General features: G+C 37.6%; 1 protein-coding gene across 1 annotated transcript; it reads left to right on the forward strand.

The window, feature by feature from the left end:
- The first annotated feature begins 862 nt into the window (after positions 1 to 862).
- Positions 863 to 19,386, forward strand: rflna (refilin A). Its single transcript, XM_088618062.1, has 4 exons — positions 863 to 1,185; positions 1,543 to 1,908; positions 12,133 to 12,242; positions 13,618 to 19,386. The coding sequence occupies exons 2-4, from the start codon at positions 1,690 to 1,692 to the stop codon at positions 13,949 to 13,951; spliced, it is 663 nt and encodes a 220-aa protein (XP_088474188.1). The 5' UTR covers positions 863 to 1,185; positions 1,543 to 1,689; the 3' UTR covers positions 13,952 to 19,386.
- The last annotated feature ends 996 nt before the right edge of the window (positions 19,387 to 20,382 follow it).

The following is a 20,382-nucleotide window of genomic DNA, read 5'->3' on the forward strand; positions in this document are numbered from 1 at the left end:
CACACCTGCTGGTTTTTGTTCCATCCAAGCTCTCGGTTACACAACTGAACTCTTAATTGACTTAATAATAGGATTAATTTGAACTCTGTTTGACAGTTTTCAGCTCCTAAACATGTTGAAGGTTGCCTTTTGACTATTGTATTTCACTAGCAAAATGCAATCCCAAATTTCGGAGCCCAAGAAAACCTGCAGACATTCCAGTCAAGCAGCTTGCTGGCTGAATTAAGGCTTCAATCAGGTTGTTAAGATGGGCTGTAATGAGAACCAGCAGGTGTGTGGTCCTGCAGAACTGGGATTGAGGACCCCTGCTCTAAAGAAGAAGCTGACGGACCGTGGCCCTGGGACCCCTGGGGGACGGCAGTGGGGTCTGGGGTCTCGCAGACAGCACACTTTCCCAGGCAAAGCAGCACACATTATTCTGCCATGCCTTTCACTCCAAAAATAGTAGCCAAGGCTGCATTCCTTTAGGACCTTAACTCTGCAATGTAAATTTACATGTAAAAATTCAAAACAAAGCTTTAATAGGGAGGCATCAAAAGACAAAAGTACCCTGTTGCACTCCGTAACATGCATGTCTTTCAAAACTTTAATGAATATCACTGCCTTTGAAATATAAACATGAAATAAAATGTGGAAAAGACCATTTGCATTAATTACCAGCTATGCTGTTCTGCAACTAGAGACGGGCTCAGTTTCAAGTGCGTTTCAAATGTTCAATAAAAGTTTGAAAACAGAAGTGCGCTTCTCTGCAAAAGTACAGTATATGTATATGAGAGCTCACCCTGCTGGCCAGATCTGGAATCGTTCCAGCCAGTCGCTGGGCTGGATTTGCTCCAGGTACGAAAAAAAAGAGCTGGCACTCTCATTAAGAGAAACCTCTCAGAGATCCGGCTGCTCACTTCAGTGGAAGGGAGTCAGCGCAAAGGCTCCCACTACTATAAAGAGAAACGAACTTTATGAGAATTCTCAATACGACTATGTCAGTTATTTAAAGGTTTTCCTTTGTTGTGTAAAGTGGAATAACGTGCAATACAGTAGCTCTAACGCGATTCTATGGACGACACTTCATACGCGAACGTCTTGCAAGTTAATGGATGATTTGCCTTTTCCAATGATCTAAAAAGTACTTGGGAAAAGCGACACTCTATTTAAAGACGTTGATCCTATGCAGTTGTTAACCAGAAGGTAAGGAAAATTGCTTTGATCTGCAGATTCGTCCGTTTACGCGCAAATATTAAAATGTAATTACTCTTCTTCATTGCAGATGCATAGTTACGGTTTTTGGACAGATGTTACAATCGTATTTCCACTGGACGTATTTTTTATCTATCAAGAATCATGGCATATAGATACAGTATGATCTTTAATTGCGCTGTCCGGTTTGTAAGCGTTTAACAGTATAATGACAGCTACTGTACTTACCGTGAGTGTAATATTTATGAGTATCCAAGCTGTAGCTGTTCAGTGTATACATATGTATCAAATTACAGGATTTATTGTTCAAACAAAAAAAGTAACGCATTTTATTTTATTTTTCGGCAGGAGAATTCTCCAGGGATTTACCCTCTCTTTTGTTTGGGATTTTCCGACACTTGTCTTTCATAAATAACAGGTTGCACTAGGACTTGACACGGAAAGCAAAGCCGGGAGTGAGTTTCCTTCAGTTTTGTAGTGCGTTTTTACCCAGAAATGGTGGGGCATCTACACTTGCAAGCGATGGATGAGAGCCTGAAAGGAAAGACCCGCGAGGGGTTGCTTGACAGTCCGGATTCCGGGCTCCCGCCGAGCCCCAGTCCACCTTTTTACTCCCTGTCTCCGGCCATCCTGGAGAGCAGAGCCGGGGGAAGCACTACGCCTATGGAGCAGCAGGGATTCAGCTACAGAAAGGAGAGCAAAGAGGGCAAACTGGTAAGGAGATCCAAGCTGATAACGACGGCGATATTACCACCGCTGAAACGTGTACAGTATTTCAAATCGACCAGTTCGGAAATGTTCAAAAGTTACTTCAGTAAATGTAAAGTACCAAGAAAGAAAATGCTAAAAGTGATTAGGCAGCTAGCTGAAATGACATGGTTAAAAGCAAAGGCGTGCTTTGGAATAGTTAAATCTTATTTGACAGGTTCAGAAAAGTGCTCGACATCTTTCTGCAAGCTCACGGTCAGAACTAGCTAAAATCCTCACATTCTTGAGTAGGTTATCCACGCACAACACAATAAAGCCTCACTTTCAGGATAGTGGTGGTGGCTGTGATTCAGAACCATCCACATTATATTATGCACCTGGGTCACCTACACAGATCATCAATCTGTTTATGCCATTCAAGTCATAAGTTGACAACAGGGTCCTGCAGCTAACGTTTAACTAGAATGGAAACCATTCTGTTACAGTTATTTGCTTAATTTTGGACTGCCTAAAGCAAACACTGTCAAGTTTCAGACCCAGCTTCCGAAAATAAAGGTTGGCTGTAGCAAAACAATATACTTAATTTAACATCTTTGTATCCTACCAAACCATATTTAGCAGGGAAATAAATAGATGACTTTCAAGTGATCTTTTATGCACTGCACAGTCTTAGCAAAGCAGACCTATACAATGTTCTTCGCAAAGAGCATTTAATGATCAAATGCAGTTTTACTGACCAAGCAAGCAGTAATGTATCACAAAACTGTAATGTGTTCTCACATCATTAAAAATTAATTAGATTTGTCTGTACAGTTCTTTATAGATCACAGATAACTGCAAAAAAGCCAATCTGGAAATCTGGAACATGTGTTAACATTTTTATATATAAAATTTTATATACTATATTATTTACTATATGTTGGAGCAAAAATAGTTTCTACTGCAGTTAGACAAATTAGATTCAAGACTGTATTTCAGTCATGCAATCACAATGACATATTTCTGTGTTTATTATCAGCTATGTCACTTTTAAAAATGTACTTTGTAAATCTAAATACGTCACCCTAAAACCTAAATATGTAGGTTTAAGAATTTGTGATAATTCATTTTCCTTAAAATCTGTAATGAATATCATGTTTCTAAAGACTGTACATAGAATGCAACACGTCTTTTAAGAGAGTAGCTCGTACATGGAGAAAAAGGTTTAGCCTGTAAACTAGTGAGTTTACAGTAAGTTTGCATGCCCAAACCAAGGAGATGAAACAAATCAAATTCCTCTCAAAACGGGCCAGTATCAAACCATATTCTCCAACCCCAACCCCCTCATACACAGGCAAAGTGTTGTCTCTAGGACTTGCTGTATGTGAATTTACTGCAGGTGGAATTTTTGACTGTTCTGCACCTGGCTATTACTATTTTATGTTTACTGAAGAGTCTGGTAAGAATCGCTGAAACAGAAATGTGCATGCACTTAATTACAGCATGGAACTATTTCGATCTGAGAAGCACAATGCTATTCCATTTACTTTGGAAGAGCCTTAATTTTTGGAAATTGTTTCTGTATATCTGAAATAGTAATGGCCAACCTAGGAATCAATTCTATGTTTATAAGGAGCCCCAACTGAGCTCAATTTCCTATTATGTACTGTAACTTAAGTAAACCATAACAAACATAAATCTGAAAGGTGTTTACTGACCATCAAAACAAAAATCTTTTGATTATTTTAAAATGTTAGGTATTCTTTTTCCAGTTTGTGTCTTGTATGGATTAATTATTTTGTACTGTAGAGATTACAATCAATAAGGCAGTGGGGTTTTAGTTTGAGTTAAAAGTTAAGCTTCATCAGTACTAAGAAGAATGGCTCATTAGAAATAAGGAATCGTAGCTAAAGTATTAGAACCTCTTGAAACCTTCTAAAGCATTTTTTAAACAGGATGTGGTATTAGCTAAACCAAATCTTGTGATATCATTTGCTTAAAGTTTTGCATTTAAGATTATTTTCAAATTTAAATGTTTCACTGAGAAGTGCTACCTTTTCTGTCATTGTAAACGCATCGACGTGCTCTCTTCACCAACATATTTGCACAAAAATCCAGTTCCAACATACATTGTTTTGCAAGCTCTAGATATTATTTTAAAAGCTCTGTAAGCTGTTACCTGATTCCTACAGGAACAGTTTAAATCAATGTTATAATAGCACACAATCTATTAACAGACTAAAAAATGAATATGCTCTGCATTAACTAATGTTAGCTTGCAGAATGCAATACATTTGATTAACAAGCTATAGTAATCCCATTAATTTTGGACTTATGACATTAAAGGTGCAGCTAATGTCTACCAATTAGCACCCTACTAGTAGCTGTGAAAATGCACTGATTACTTTGCTGAAGTCCACCACATGCCTGCACTTTCCGAACAGCAGGCTGACACGCGAGACGAGGCAGGCTGTCAATCAGGAGCTCGGAGGGACAGCTCCTGTTGCCGAATGAGTTCAGCTATTCTCCCACACATCTACATTTCACTGCAGCAGGGAGTCTGGTCAACTCTGAACAACGTGTAGTTTCAGGCCAAATTTTGTAATTCAGAATTTCTCATGTTATTTGTTTTAGGACTGAGGAAACACTTATCGTAGCATTCGTGAAGTACTGAGTTGAATTTCTTGAGGGGTTAGAAATGCAAGAATTATCCTATTAGTTGTCTACTGCTGGTACTCCTTTGTTTGAGAAACAGCCTAATAGTTGCACATGTATTAAAAGAATTGTGCGCTGATAAAGCTGAGTACACCTGGGCAGCTGGGGCCTTGGTTTGCTTGCTTCGTTGCGAGCAAGACTCTGAAAGGGTACTGACACTGCACCTTTGCATGTCCACTGATTTTTTGTATCACAAGAGCCACTCTGCAGCATGTCTTATTAATGTTTCTGCTAATTGGCTTCATGATCAACACACAAATACACCACATAAACACGTTAGTACTGTAGGAAGAAGATATGAACTAAATACAGATGAAAGAATTAATTAATTTGAGTTTAAGATTGAAATTATGTCACTTAAATTGCCAGTACAATGGAATGCACTAGGATAAAAAGCCTCACTGTCATGTGTAAAGCACTAAAATGTACATAAAGGCTTATGGCTTTTATTTAGACTTGAAAAGTAACCATAAAATGTAAACAGGGCTATTAACTTATCACTAGCACAAACACTGACATTTAGTTGGAATAAAAGGTAAAAAAATGACCCAATTGGCAACTCTCATTTCCTCTCTTAGCGAAGCGCTGTTCACAAGGTGGCTTATACTTTCACGCCAAATTTCACAATAATACGCAACAGAAGAGTGTTATTCAGTTAAAAAAGTAGTGCAGTTTTCACATCAGGTCCAAAATTATTTTTATCAGTCTGGCTTTTATTTTTAAGAATGCAGCACTGTATATTCATTCAGCACTTACAGGAAAAGTGTTTTAAAAAAGCTTTTAAAAACAAGACAACAAAGCTTTAATTTTCCATTAAAAAAATTTGCTTGGTTTTAAAATCTTCATCTTGAGGGGCGAACTAAGAGATTTTGAGAAGCTCTTAGCTAATTTCCTGAGATTACAGTTGTGTGATTTGGTTGCTTTTAACCCCAAAATTAGGGATCTTTCGCAAATCCCTTGTATGTCACTGGCTGTTAACTCCTGTGCTCTGTGGTTTTTCTGGATAATAGGTGCTTTGATAATTGATGTTTGGCTCAGCACACTGTAACCTTTTATAGTGTGTTAAGGAACAGTAGTTTTACTTGCATATTGGTACAGGGTTTAGCAATGACTGAAGTGAAAACCCATTTCCAGGCTTTTACCAGAAGTAGTACTGCAATACTAGCAAAACAAACATTTAGAATACATACTCTCTAGGAAGAGGGTATTGAAATTCCTGATTTTGCTTTTAGAACTTCAAGGCACGTCTTCCTGTCTTGGAATAGAATTAAGACATTTTTGAGAATGATATTATTCTCTGATAAAACTAATGTACAGGTACGTTATTGTATGAATACTGAAAGACACTTTGTGCCAAGATGCTAAGTTATGCTATGTGGAATACAATTTATCTTCATTTACAATTTCTTGTTTTATTTAACATTTGTATGCAAGATATTGTGATTCAGGTTATTCAAAAAGTTTCAGGTAGGTGAAAACATGCCTTAGTTTCCTCAAAGGTTGACCGGTTTCTGAACACAAGTGAGATTCTGTGTTTAAAAAAAAATGCTGGAGCAAAGCACATTGTGTTTTGACTTCGTCATTGGAATTAAGAATGTGATGCTTCAATATATGCAAAAGTAAAAGCTTTGTACTTAATCTACTTTCTAGTTTTACGTTTTGAAAATGAGGCAACCGGTATTTTTATACAAAGGTTGTATACTGTAGTTTTTACGACTCCACTGTGAACTGGTTGCAGTCCACCCCCTGAAATACCATAACACAGTTTCTCTTCATAAACGGCAGAAAAACACACTGGCTTCCAGTGGGATAAGGGTTAATATGGAGGCAGCATGTGGACCAGTAGCGAGCACTGGAAGGAAGGTCAATAAACACTGCTAAGGCAGTTAAGCTTATGAAGTGTTATCTTTTTTCCACTCTGGTTTATTTTTCAGTTCTGATTTACAGCGGTTCCAATAGGCTTAGCCGCATTTGTCAAAGTTAAATTCCCAGATGTGTTTCTTAGCCATAGAGAGAAAGTCAGAATGCACTGGCTGGATACACTCAAGTAAACAATATACACTATTTTCTTTTCCAGGGAGACTAGGAAACCAGCCTGCCTTACCTGAGATAAACTTTCAGTGCGGTGTTCATTTGAGACGTCATGTAATGAAAACGGTGGCTTAGTTTCAGCTTTAGATTGGGGTTGCATTTAACTGCGCAGTTACAGTCAGATACTGTGGGGCAGCCAAATTCAGCAGCACTGATTCTTCAGCAGTCAGCTCCTTATGTGTGTCTTAAATGTAGCCCATGAGAGGACTAGGGTGTCTACAGCACCCAAGGCCCACCTACCATTCTGAAGTGTTTATGCTTTAAAACTAGGCCAAGACATTTGTGGGTATAAACAACCAAGCTGTATTTATGGCAAGAAAAAGAAAAGACAAGTTTTTGATGAGGGTGGAGTATCACTTCTGGGGTAATTAATGGCTTTAAAGGCTAACAGCACTTTGGAGAAGAGTAAGGACCTGGAATTTCTGGTTTTGAAATGCAAGCTTTTGCAAATACTTATTATATTGTGCCAGGCTGTCATAAGTAGATATCGTACTCCTGTTTCTGCATGACTGTCAGAAACTACTGTAAGTGTGATGCGAGAAAATGATTAAAAGACCGCTTATTTTTACATTTTGCAGTACGAGATGCTACAGTAATTGTATACATAGACATTTTTCTCGAGAAGATGCACATGACTTAATGCTTGTAGTTCTCCCTGTTATTGTTCTGGATTGACTGGAAGCAAAGGTCTGTTTTCAAATACTTCACTTGGTTGTACTGTATATTTAGAGAACAAATATAATTACTGAAATAATTCCCCTCATATTTTGAATCATCAAATAATGCTCAACTTGAAAATACTGTAACGCACCTGGAACATACAGTACAACACTCAAAGACAGGTGTAGGAGTAAGGAATACCTTTTTACGGCTACTCCAGGGCAAACTGTAAAACGTTCTGTGTTATGGCCACATTTTAATTTCATATGATCAATGACAAGTCCAACCTTCTGAGCGTCCTTCAATAAATTAAAGGGTTGCACATCTTATGAGCTGATAAAAAAGTGTTGCTCATGGTGTCTTCAGGCTCCATCAGACATTCAGACAGAGTGCCTTTATTCATTTTACAGATTCAAAGTCAGGATATGGAAAATAACCAGAGTCAAAAGCTGAAGCTTGAGGAGTCGTCTTCCGCAGCCTGGTTTTGGGAAAGTGATGTGGAGGGGGAGTAGGTCACAATTTGTATTTTGCAGTCAACCATGCCAATATCCACAATGACCCCTCCTGCACCCCCCACCCACCGTCTCTGTGGTGTCCCCGATCTACCCTGTAGTCGGCACATTTTTTGAGGAATAGCCTGCATTTGTACTCCCCAGCCTAAGAGCCTGTTCATACTAGTGGCAGTAAGACTGAAGGACAACAGGAACTGCAGGGAGAAACAGCTGCTGGCAGCACATGAAAGGACTGATTAATTTTGCACTGTCAGCTGCAGCTGCATGTTTAAATAATAGAGCTCTCTCTTTTTTGCTTCGATTGAGTCAGCTGGTGTTATAAGCCACACAAGGTTAATCATTTTATTAATGACTATTGGAAATAATAGACAGCTTGGGATAATGTTTTTTTATTAAACAGAACATGGAATCAGGCTTATTATTTATGTTTTGTTCAATTCAATTTCAATTCAATTCATTTTTATATAGCACCTTTCACACAAGTTGTGCACAAGTTTTCGCCGTAGATTTACAGCATGTTGGCACAGTCTTAACAAATGTTTGGTTCACTTCAGCCCATATAAAGGCAAAATCATAAAGTAGGTAAATATTTTTTGTATTGCACTTAGAAAATTAGCAGTAGAGAACACAGGAGTTACATAATGCATTGTATTTCCTGCTGAATATTCTGCACTCTGTATCACACATGTTTTTCTTAGGTTGCTGCCAGTAAATCTTCATCTCCTGAACTCAGCCTTTTGAGGAAAATGCTGACAGTGTTATTTGTTCAAACGGCTCTCTTTGTTTTCTTTAATCTCAGCTAAAGGTTCATGTGCAGGGAGCAGAGGTTAAAGGTAACCGGAAAAGCAAATTTTGCAGCGTTTGGAAAGATATGGAAATGTTTATGTTGGAAAAGGCGCCATGGTTTGATTAAACCGGTTTTGTTTTTTTGATCAATCCACTCCATCGCCCACTTAGATATACAGCAGTGTCAAAGAAATGTACTGTAGTGCCACACCTAAATAAGGCACAGTCATAAGAAACACAATAACATGCTGGACCATGGTTTGGCGCAGTAGTGTTATTTGGAACAAGTAGAAGGATAAAAACCAGCATGAGGAAGAGAAAGCAAGTAGGAATAATAGACTGCTGTCTTGACATTTTGACCATTGCTTTGATAATTCAGGAATCCTTAATTCTACTTTTATTCTCCTCGGGCTTGCAGGAAAATGGGTGAAGTGGCAGGACGTTTTGCTGTTCTCGCTTTTCACAAGCCACAAGCTGGCTTGCATTATAACATCGGAGCTTATAGTTCCCTCTGTGTTGTGTGCAGAATCATAAAATAATTAAAATGATATGTATATGGCCTCCAGATATCAGCTATATTCAGGAGTACAGTAAAAAGCCTGGCTTTGATGTCAGTATTGTAAACTGAACATGAATGATGAAATACTGTAAATGCTGCTTTGACAGTTTTAGGGAAGTTATAGGAAGAACTGTTAGATTAGGGACTTTATGTTTTGTGCATCTTCTGCATAAATGCAGGACAATGTGAAAAAGTAAAGATTAGTGTCCCCGACTGGATTCAAAAAAAGATGAGGCTGTCTACGCTTAAGATTTCAAAGTGGTGTTCTTTCTGCACACAATAGTTTGAAGGTGAAAGCAGACAGAGAAGCACTACCTAATAGGGCCACATATTGCAGAAAACATAGAGAACTCAAATATACCTTTCTCCCACCCAAAGTGCACGGGGTTTCTCACAAACGACAAGAGTTTGTGAGAAACCTCTCTGATGTCATTACACAATTTTCAAAGCTAGTTGGAAATAAAAGTGCAGATAACTCTTTTGGCAAGCTAGCCAGCCTCTCCAGCGACTGGAACGCGCTCTAACTTGTAAACAGTATTATAGTAATTTATTGATGTGTGCTGATGGTTTGAACAGGTGGACTGAAACTGGTGCCCTAATGGGGGAGACTAGGAAGAACAGATTCCTGCTCCTCCAGCTACAACAAAAACAGACAGGGGAGCTTTTCGTTTACTACCCATTTGTGTCAAATATTCTGAACTGAGTCTCTCATCTTAAGCAAAACACTTATTTGCAGTACTTGAAATCATTATTTTAAAATATTAAAACTTAAAATACCAATGGGCTACAGTGCTTTGTTTTAATAGTACTACCAGTGTGACTTATTGCATTTTTAAATACGTATCGAAAAGGCCCAATTCTTAATCATTTGTGGTGTCAATAATGGACAGGAAGGTTTCAGTTTTTCCCTAGTGTTGTAACATTATGAGTTACAACATTGTCACATTAGATTTTAGTTGTTTTTTATTAGATATATTGTCTTTGTGGCTGCAGATTAAAGGATTCCACACAACCACCCTGCTGCTATAGGGCATCTATTAAGTCTTTATGGTGTGGTTATTACAGGTGGGACCTAAAATATGTTCTGTTTTTAGGGTGTTGACCTAAGAAGACAGTTTTATATGCTGGTTCCCTCCCTGCTAGTTGTGCATTGTAAGCAAGAGTGAAGATAACTGACTGGAACGTCCCACACTATAACAGCAGTTGTGGACTCCCATGGTCCTACACTGCAGGGCAGTCTGTCTGTCTGTAATTTATGGAAATCTAAACCCAAAACCTTTGATGTCAGCAGGGAGATAAATGTCACCATTCCTAGCTGATAAGTATAGTGCAGCACAATGCTGAACACTGCTTCTCTGGTGGAATGTCCAGTAGCATATTCTTAAGTGGGAATCTCAGTTATTTCTTGAATTCTAATTTGAGGTTTGCTGGAAAAATACCCAATCATTTGCATAATGTAGTCTCATCTCAAAAATTACGGAACAGAAAGGAAAAGAGGACACTGACGAAAAACTGCAAATTCATCTCTTTTTGCCTTTTACAGTTAATCGTTAATACGTTAACATTGTAGAATCGTTAATACTCTATCGCAATTTCCCCCCAATCTTCTAAGATCATGTCAAAAGGTAAAAATAAATCCTATATGTTTAAAAGGTTAAAGTACATATTAAGTATGCTGTATGTGCCAAATTATTAATTTAAATATAAAGTTTACTAGGAGACTAACGAACTGCCTTTTAGTTACTGAACATTGGCATGGCTTACTAAGTTATAAAACGCTTTGCAGTTAAATGACAAAAGACCTGATCTGACATGTGCTTCGTCAAGCAAATCTCTGGCTCCACTGCAGGGCTAGACAGAGGGATTGAACATTAAACCCAACTGAATTACAAAAGGAATATTGTTCTCACGTTTCTGCTTAGTTCAGCGAAAGAACTTTCAGCTCCAGTGAATAAAAGACCCATGAAAGGGTAACACGCATCGTATCTTAAATTATATTTACTAATGAAAATAAAAGTCACTAGCCGAAAACCTGCTCTCACATTAGGTTTAAAAGCAGAAACTGTATTAAACGCTATCTGAATATTGCAAACAGTACATGCAGCAAGATGTACTGTATAACAACAAAAGACAAGAGTAAGACTCAAGCAATTACAACTGTGACAGCATTTTGAAAATATAAATCCCATTATTATTATTGAAGCAGTGATTGTGCTTTTTGTAATTTAATAAAGTAGTAGCACTCTGTACGTTGCAAGTACTTTTGGCAGCCCACCCATTTTAAAACAACACTCTCTTACAAAAAGAGTCACTGCACCTTTATCCTATGGAAGGATTTGACATAAAAAATAGACAACAAGGGTATTCTTAAAAGCCACCTGCTATATCTGAACTTGTGATTACAGAAACCTTGGATTAGCAGCATTATTTTGTCCTTGCCGTTGACTGTTAATGTGAATGCTGGGTGTTCCTGTCAAAAATTAAGGAAAACCATTTGTCCTCACACAGACTTTCACAGTTGCTGCCGATTCCATTAGTGAAAACTTCACTACTGCTTTCCTTAATGCCTGACTACAAGCTGTCCGGTTTCTGTTTCAGTTTCTGGTTGCAAAGAAGCACGATGAAAAGGTGGTTTCCTAGGCATCAGAGCAGAAACAGTTTATAGATCTGGATATCAATGAAAAATGGATGCAGACAGAAAATAGGAACTTTGGGCTGACAGACATTTATCACACCTCAAATGCATCTATAATAATGTTGCTCTCAGAGTGTTTTGGCCACTTAAGCAGTAGAATATAACTTCCAAAAGCCACGACATTCACAATAATTGGGTATTTTTGTACTGTTTTTTTTTCTGGGTCAGAATGTGTCATTCCCTGTTGTGCAGAATCTTTTAAACAGTCAGTTTTTCTTGCCTTTTATCCCCAGTTGCCTTACCTGCTGCTGAACTCCTCTGGGACGGAGATGAAATCGAGGATGTACCCAGTGTTCTTTGGGGAGAGCATTGAGGTCTGCCCAAAGCCGAAGCGTGAAGTCAGGTGAGAGAATTTTAGATATACATCTTTCCAAAAGAAGCATGGAATTGTGCATTGCATTTGTAAGACTCGTTTAAAAAGTGAATGCATATTTTGTTAATTGTCATTCAGTGATTTTCTAGCATTTCACCAATATTGTGAGATTCAAAATATTAGCAATAATTCCACTTTACTTGTGATGAAAGTGTACATTTGTCCAAACCTCTATTCCTATATAGAACTTTAGTATCTGATGAATTAGTTGTGTTCTTTAAAAGTTTTCATTTAGTCTCAGAAGGATTAAGTACTGTAGATACTGACCAGCAATGAAACACATACTGTACATTAAGGGATTTGATCAGTGGAAGTATTTGCTTTTGAATAATTAAATAACCTAGCCATAAAGCATTAAATTATGGCATTTTCCCACCATGTACAATGGCTGACTTGATCATTTTATGAAGTAGGTTTATACAGTACATAGCATACTGTAAATAGGGCTCAGTGGTTCTCAGAAATTCAGTTGGGTACAGTGCCATCTAGTGACAATATCTGTAATTATTATTCCCTTTGCCCAATTTTTGTTGCTCAGACCTTGAATTTCAGTTTTTTTGGGATGAAAACAGCTCAGATTAAAGAATCTTTTCAGAGTGGGTTATACTTTTATCGACCCTATTTCATTTAAGCTGTGCTAGACTTATTAAATCGATTCAGATCAATAACAAAACTAATCACTTTCTTTAATCACCAAATGCTCAGAGAGTGGTTCTTAGCGGGAACTTGCATGAAAACAGAAAAAAGGAAAAGTGGAGCTAATTAAACAGGTTTTAGTTCAAATTCGGCAGCCAGAATCCTGACCAGGTGCCATGCAGGTGATCACTTTACTCCTGTCCTGGAGTCCTTGCATTGGCTTCCTATCAGGTTTTGTGTTGACTTCAAAATCCTCAAGCTCACCTATAAGTCTCTTCATTGCTGGGCACCTCTGACACTCTATGGGCAATAGGGCCTTCTCTTGCTACACCCCAGAGCTCTGGATTTCTTTCCCCAAGGATATCAAAGAGTCGTGTTTCCTGAGCGCATATCCAGACTCAAAACCTACTTCTTCAGAAAGTCTTTTACTTAATTAGTTCCTTGTCTGCTCCTTGCACCTTAATCTGCATTCTAAGCCCTTGTTTTTAATTGTGCTAATTTTACCTCTTCTTCTACCTAACTTCTATATAGAATATATCCAATATAACAAATATATAAAATAATGTATTATATAAAATAATATACAATTAATATATAATTTACTATCATTATATAATTAAAAGCAAACAAAGGTGTAAAAGCAGGAACAAGGGTGAGGCAAAAGTTTTCATTTACCTGCCTTATTTCTTTTTTGTGCTGGAAATGACAGGTGCAACTCAGAGGTGAAGTATGACTCGGACAAACACTACAGGGACAATGTGTACTGCGCCCCAGTTCCCACCGTAACCTCCTACAGCGAGACCGTCATAGCGGCCCCTAACTGCACGTGGCGGAACTACAAGACGGAACTGCAGTTCGAGCCCCGGCAGAAACCTCTGCGGTTCCAAAGCACGACCATCATCTTCCCCAAGCACGCCAAGAACATTTACAGGACCACCCTCAACTACAACGGCTCCAGCGCCGACAGGTGGTTTGTCTCCCGCGTTCAGCTGGAATCCAGCGAGGATGCCAGCCCCTGTATAATCTACACCGAGAACCTCTGAGTTCCCCACCGCCACCTCCTTGTGTAGATTGGCAACACGCTTCAGTGAGCGAGAAGAGGAAAGAGAGAGAGAGACACTTGACATGCTGCGTTAGAGGGCTCTTTGCTATCGGTGAATAGGTACTTGAAAACTCAATGGCAGGACATGAAAGTTCCGAATGAGTGCCTGTGTGTCTGCGTCTGTCTCTGCATGTGTTGCCACAAACAGGAATCTGAAATTATATAGCTTTCTTTTTCCTTTAAATTATTGCTTAAGTCCAGGTGGTATAGGGAAACACTCTTTTGTGGTTTTTTGCCTTTGCTGCAATTCTGTTTGCTGCTGATTTCTGCAGTACGGCTCTCCTTTCGCTTGTAGAAGCTTCTGAGTTTGACCAGATCTGGAGATGCTTTTCCTTCATTCCTACAGCAGGGCACTTCTGCTCTGGCGGTCAGTGGCCCATGTGTGGCGTTCTTTAGCAGGACAGCGTGATAAAAGCAAGCGAGGGATCTCCCACATGAACCTTGAGACAGGGGGACTCAGGATTTGGCCCCTGCGCCAAAACAACTGGAGAACATGTATTTAACAGAAAGAATCAGGAGGGATCTCTGCTTTCATTTTCAACTTTAAAAAAGTGATTAAACTGCAGAAAAAATATTAAAAATGGATATGGAAAGAATAAAAAAATTGGAAACTACTTGGACAGTAGAAACCATGGGATTAGTGTGTAATTTTGTCAGCAGTTATGTCCCATGTTAGTAAAGGTTTTTGATATATTATTGTAATTAATATTTTAAATGTTTTCAGCCACATGAAAACTGCATATCAGCTACAGAAAAATAGTTGTTACATGTCAGAACTGTCGGAACTCCATTGGCGAAAAACTCAAAATGCCAGGATATAACCTTAAATATTTACATTCTGAGATGATTTTATCCTATTTAGCATTGCTGATCGCCAGAAAGTATATTTAGAGTTTCTGAAAGAAAACCAACTTTAGCAATTTTATATCTGTTTAAATAAACAAAGAGAGATATGCCAGAATCAAGACTAGGCAATGAAAATGTGTTTCCTGAACAGCTTTTGTATGTTCTAGGAAAAAGGTGAGTGTTCAGTTAACATAAAGGAGGCATCACTAACACAAAAATCTGTAGTTTTATTTAAACTATTACGTTAACATCTGTTGCAGATAAAAGGTCACTATACATTATTCTGTGAACATACTGCCTAGAAAATGTCATATACTGCATAAAGAATTCAAAGGAGAATGTATTTATGAAGATTAATAAGGTCAGACAAGTATGTGCTACAACTGATTATTGCTGTGTAGTATGTAATATGATAATTAGTCATAAAATACAGTTTAATGCTTTGATTATATTTCTTTAAAATGTTTTAAAACATATACACATTCTTCTGACAAAGAGAATTTGAAGTATCTATCACTTTTAAGGCAGGACCAAGTATTTAATAATGCAATAAAATCCATTAACTCATTTTGTGCTTCTGTCACACTGTACTGTACATGCATTAGTCTGTGCAGTGTGATCAGGTGAACATAGTCTTATTAGTCTGATTGTGTCTGAATATTTGTCATGTTTTATTTCATCATAATTGAAACACTTCATAATCACATCATAAATTATTCTTCTGAATAATTATGGAAAAATTTTGCAAAGACTAATATTATACTCTTCAAAGTTTTTCAACTTTTTTTCTTTTAAAAAGACCTTGTCTATTAAGCAATGGGTTAGCACTATTAGAAAACTATGTGGTAGGGCACAGCTCACACCTCAGTTATAAAGAGCTTTTGACTGGGTTTTGCTTCATTTACCTTCTGCAAGTTCTTTGTAGTCCTTTTTATGTAGAACTAGCTGTTGTATCACTGCTAAAAGACTAGTGTAAAACCAAAAAGCGTGGTTAAAGGGTATTTATAGTGAAATTAGAACTCTTTTTCTATAAATCTGTCATTACAAAAAATATAAATTGGCCAACACTAAAACACACAGCCATAATTTACTTTTCCCTCATTGCTGAGTGCTTGGACACACAGGTGCAGTGTTTGTACAGAAAGGGCTGTTTTCCACCCCTAATTCAGATGGGCTTCTACAGGGGCTGAACTACTCTTCATTCAGCAGGAATTGTGACCAACCTTTTGATGTTGTTGTTGTTTTAATTGCACCCCTGGCACCAGGGCCAGAGTTTGGTGTGTTAGGAGGCCGAGTCACACAATTTGGTTTTTGTGGGACAGAAAATAAAACAGATAGGAAATCCCTTTAGCGAGCCCCTGCTTTGAGATTTTACAAGCCTGGTACACTGGCTTGGCCCAAGAAGTGGGGCATGAAGCAGGAACTACAACAAATAATAAATCTGATTTTTACAACATGTCAACAGTGTTTATAAATACTGCAGAAGAATTTTAAACTAAACAAAACAGTGCAGCAGCACTGCCTGTCCTGCCCAGATTCATGTTCCTACTTGAATCTAAGGAGTCTCAGATATAACAGTTATAATTAGTTATTTCAAGTTAAAAGTTGTTTAGTAGAGTTCACCGTTAGGGTCTTCCTTACGAAAATTCCTTAAGAAAATCTATCAACTAACTTACCAATTATTTCTTATTTCACTCAGTTGCTCACAAGCCACAGAAACTTCCTACGTAACATACAGTACTGTGACATAGAGCTCACCTCTCAACACAAGATTGTTATAGATAAATACAGACTAATTTCAAAGGCGACTGGAGTCAAGAGGCAGTGTAAAGCAGAAGAAATCAAGAGTAATTGTTGTAATTTTTCCTTTTTGTTTGCTGTGCAAGCTGGGACATCTTTCAGACATAAAGCTTACCTAGGAATGATAACTGGTCTTGCTAGGTAACCAGACCAAAAGAGTTTTTAAATTAACAGGGCAGATCTGTACAAGATGTTGTTCCTCTTGGGATAATTTTAAATAACTTTCCTCATTGTCTCTGGTGCAGCAACTGGGAGTAGGGATGAGGTCCTGCGATTCAGGTTGGAAACTGAACTGGAAAGAAATGTGGCAGAATGTCTATAACACATCCTCTTTATGTAGGTGGGTCAGGCTTAAGTCCCAGCAGCTACTGTAAGATATTTTAATAAATATGTAAGAAACTTACTTTATAGCAGAAGGAGGTGCAGCTAGAGAGATTCCAAAAGCAGTCTTTTTGCTGCAGGTTCAAGTACTGCAACCATCTAGTGCCAGGAGGACAGGGGAGCACACATTCACAAGCAATTTGTTTAAAAAAAGCCCTTTTTTACATTATAGAATGACTGGTGCCAGTTTTATTCGAGCTGAACTCTTGCCAGGTTTCACATTTCATGGTCCACTAATGTTTTCTTGTTTGTAAGAAACTTTGTAGTACTTTTTTTCAGCCAATATTAAAAAATACATTGCCAAGTGAAATTCTCCTAAACTGTCAAATCCAACTGGCTTCATCCCCATTATCATAACCTATCAATTAACCTCAGGGCCTGTTAGCAATAAAGTAACACCCTCCTCCTACAGCAGTCATATCGCTGCTGTAGCTTCACTGCAACGTGGCTAAAATATAATGGGAAAAAACAACAACTTTCCGAACAGTACAAATTTAGGATGAATGACGCTAATTACCATGAGGAACAACGTATTCAGGGACTGCATGAATCGTTTGGTGTATAGCACAGTCTATAAATCAGCCTTCTTGATTTTCAGAAAGTCATAGGTGCTTTACACGTCTGAAATGCCTTCATCGCAGTCTTAGGGAAAATTAAGATCTCTACAGGCCATGCTGTGTTAACACCCACTATGGCCTGGGTTAGAATTATGACCCATCAACGGCAAATTCCAACCCCAGTACTTGATAGTGGCTTTCCATTGGAGAAACCCATGACTTCACTATACAGTCCCAACATTTATAATTGGGTTAGGAATTTGGCAATGGCTCAGCTTTACTTCTAGGCTCATGTCAGCCTTAGTATATTTCAAGACTAATCTAATAATTATGCTTTTTATAAATATAGTACTGTAATTACTATGTATTTAGAAACACTTCAACATGGAGCAAAACTTTCACAGATCACAAATTATGCGACTGAATGCAGCAGGTAATGAAGTATTTGGTATCTGAACTTCTTTCCTTTATTTTCCTCAATTGATTAAGATTGAAGTTCTATATACATTTGCATTAACTCAATAATATGTGCAGTACACATATATATAGTATATTGCCTGCCATACTGTATATAAAGACAAGACAAAATCCTAAATTGTGAACCTGGCACTGGATTAAAATGCATGAATGGTTTTAACTAACATGGTTTATGTTTATGCTTATGCTGTACAGTAAGAAGCTGAACATGCCCTGGGAATTACTAAAAAATAATATATATTCTGGTAAAGATGGACGTACTCTAATGATGTAAGTGTAAAAAAAGGGTCTTCTCATTTTCATTTCCAAATAAGTAAAAAAGTCGTCGGCTATTAAAACCGACAGTAAAACACTTTTTTATACTTCTACTAAGCAGAAATGTGGTTTCACAAGGATGTTTGTCGTATTAGTAGTTTAGAGTGATTTAAGGGAGGATGCAGATTTTAAAGACTAAAGCTCTGTAGCTTGTATCAAAGCCATAATTACAGCCTTAACATTGTTGGGAAACAATGTTCTTATGATGAAGACATTTTACGAGTGCTGCAATAATGATAAACGTTTTAGCTGTTGTATATGGTGAGAGATTAATGGGGATCTTTAGCATTAACTGATTAAAGCAATCATTAGAAATCTGATGTTATGGGTTATATTGTTACATCCATTAGCAACAAGCAAGAGCAATGTGGCTGTGTAACTCTTTAAACATCTTGCAATCTTGTAATGCAAGATTTTCAAGATATTTATTTTAAACTTTAAAAACTTCTTGGACTCCAGAGAAACCCTTTGAAAATGACAAGATAGTTTATTGATCATTTGTATTGTACCTATTCTTACTGTACACTGTAAGTGGTCATTCAATAAAAAGTTATTGGACATCCCAGAAGAAGAGATACTGGTCTCACTTCTGGGGTTCTCTCTGGATACAAATTCAGGATTTTTTCTGAATGTCTTTTACCTTCAGAAAAATTTAATTTCACTGTGCCCAGACCTGTGCTTTTCCAATGGCTGAGGAAGTTACTGATGGTTTGCGTAGAGTTGAAAACAGGGATAGAGGAAGAGACGGATGAGGTTCTAAGACTCTTAAGGCGTAAAATTGTACTAGATTTTATTAATGGATTTTGATTTTTTTTCTTAACATCTTGACATTTTATGTGCTTGTAAAATACTTTTCATGTTGTATATGTGGCAATAAGGCACTTCATAATTTCCTTTATATTTTTGTATCTTTCCCCAAATATGCTCTTTTTCAATGATGGATAAGAAGATAATTTAAAGAGACAAATGTGTATCATAATAAAACTTTATAAAAACCCCATGCCATGTGTTTTCAATCTGTTTTCCCCTACATGTCATATTAATTAGCTGTGTCAATGTGTTATAGTATATACTGTATAATCTGATTCTTTATGGCAGAATAATGAGGAACATAAAGAGGAATAAAGAGGAGATACTAAATTGCTAATTTGTGGCTATTTACCAGTGTTGATGCAAAATCACTACTGTACGTACTGTACCAACGCATCGAAAAACTGAAGTGTGCATTTTCACCTTAACAAAAATGCCAGTACTACACTTATTTTTAAATGTTACTCATAAAAGGTGCTCCGATATTTCAGTGTAAAAGCAGAAATTCACAGCAGTGCTTAAGTCTTCAATCATAGGAAAATGGAAAGGAATAAAAAACTCATCACAACACCACAATCATTCATCAGAATGCACTATTTTCTTTCAAAGCTCATTACCAAGAAAAGGCATTTAATTTGTCGTGCTCAGAAAGAAGGAAATTCTCCAGACATCCATGGGACTCGTGGAAAAGGTCATACAATTAATGTGGCCAGCTAATAAAACTGAAAAATCGGCCCTAACACTTCAGAAACAGTCCCTTTGAAGTGAGTATCGTGATCTCCAGCTCTACACTGGAGTCAGATCCCTTTCTCATTAGAGTACCAGCAGCATCAGACTTCACTCTTTAAATCTGTCACCATAGCCCACAAAGACTTCATCCGTTCTTTTCACATGCATATTTATTTTAAGGTGGAGACTTCTTATTTTTTCCTGCGATGCTCTTGAGAAGGAGGTCACTTAGTGTATCTATGCAGCAGGAGAAAAGTCCTTAACGTACTGAAAAATGCACATTATTTTGAGAATTATTTTGCAAAACTGAAAGCTTTAATGTTTTGCGTATAAAACAGAAAAGCAAGAACCATTCAACAGTCCTTCCTCTACATGTAACTGTATTGCAGACAGATATTATCAGTTGGGACATTATTAAGCAGAGTGTCAGAAAGCAGATAGTACAGAGAAAAATGCA

This window comes from Lepisosteus platostomus, chromosome 24 (genome assembly GCF_059453375.1).
Source record: "Lepisosteus platostomus isolate fLepPlt1 chromosome 24, fLepPlt1.hap1, whole genome shotgun sequence".
In the NCBI taxonomy this organism is placed as follows: Eukaryota; Metazoa; Chordata; class Actinopteri; order Semionotiformes; family Lepisosteidae; genus Lepisosteus; species Lepisosteus platostomus.

Bases quoted from the DNA above. Each gene is read 5' to 3' on its own strand.
- rflna (XM_088618062.1), top strand. From the start codon at position 1,690: ATGGTGGGGCATCTACACTTGCAAGCGATGGATGAGAGCCTGAAAGGA. The intron at 1,909-12,132 runs GTAAGGAGATCC...TTTTATCCCCAG, and splicing joins AGAGCAAAGAGGGCAAACTG to TTGCCTTACCTGCTGCTGAA. The intron at 12,243-13,617 runs GTGAGAGAATTT...TGGAAATGACAG, and splicing joins AAGCCGAAGCGTGAAGTCAG to GTGCAACTCAGAGGTGAAGT.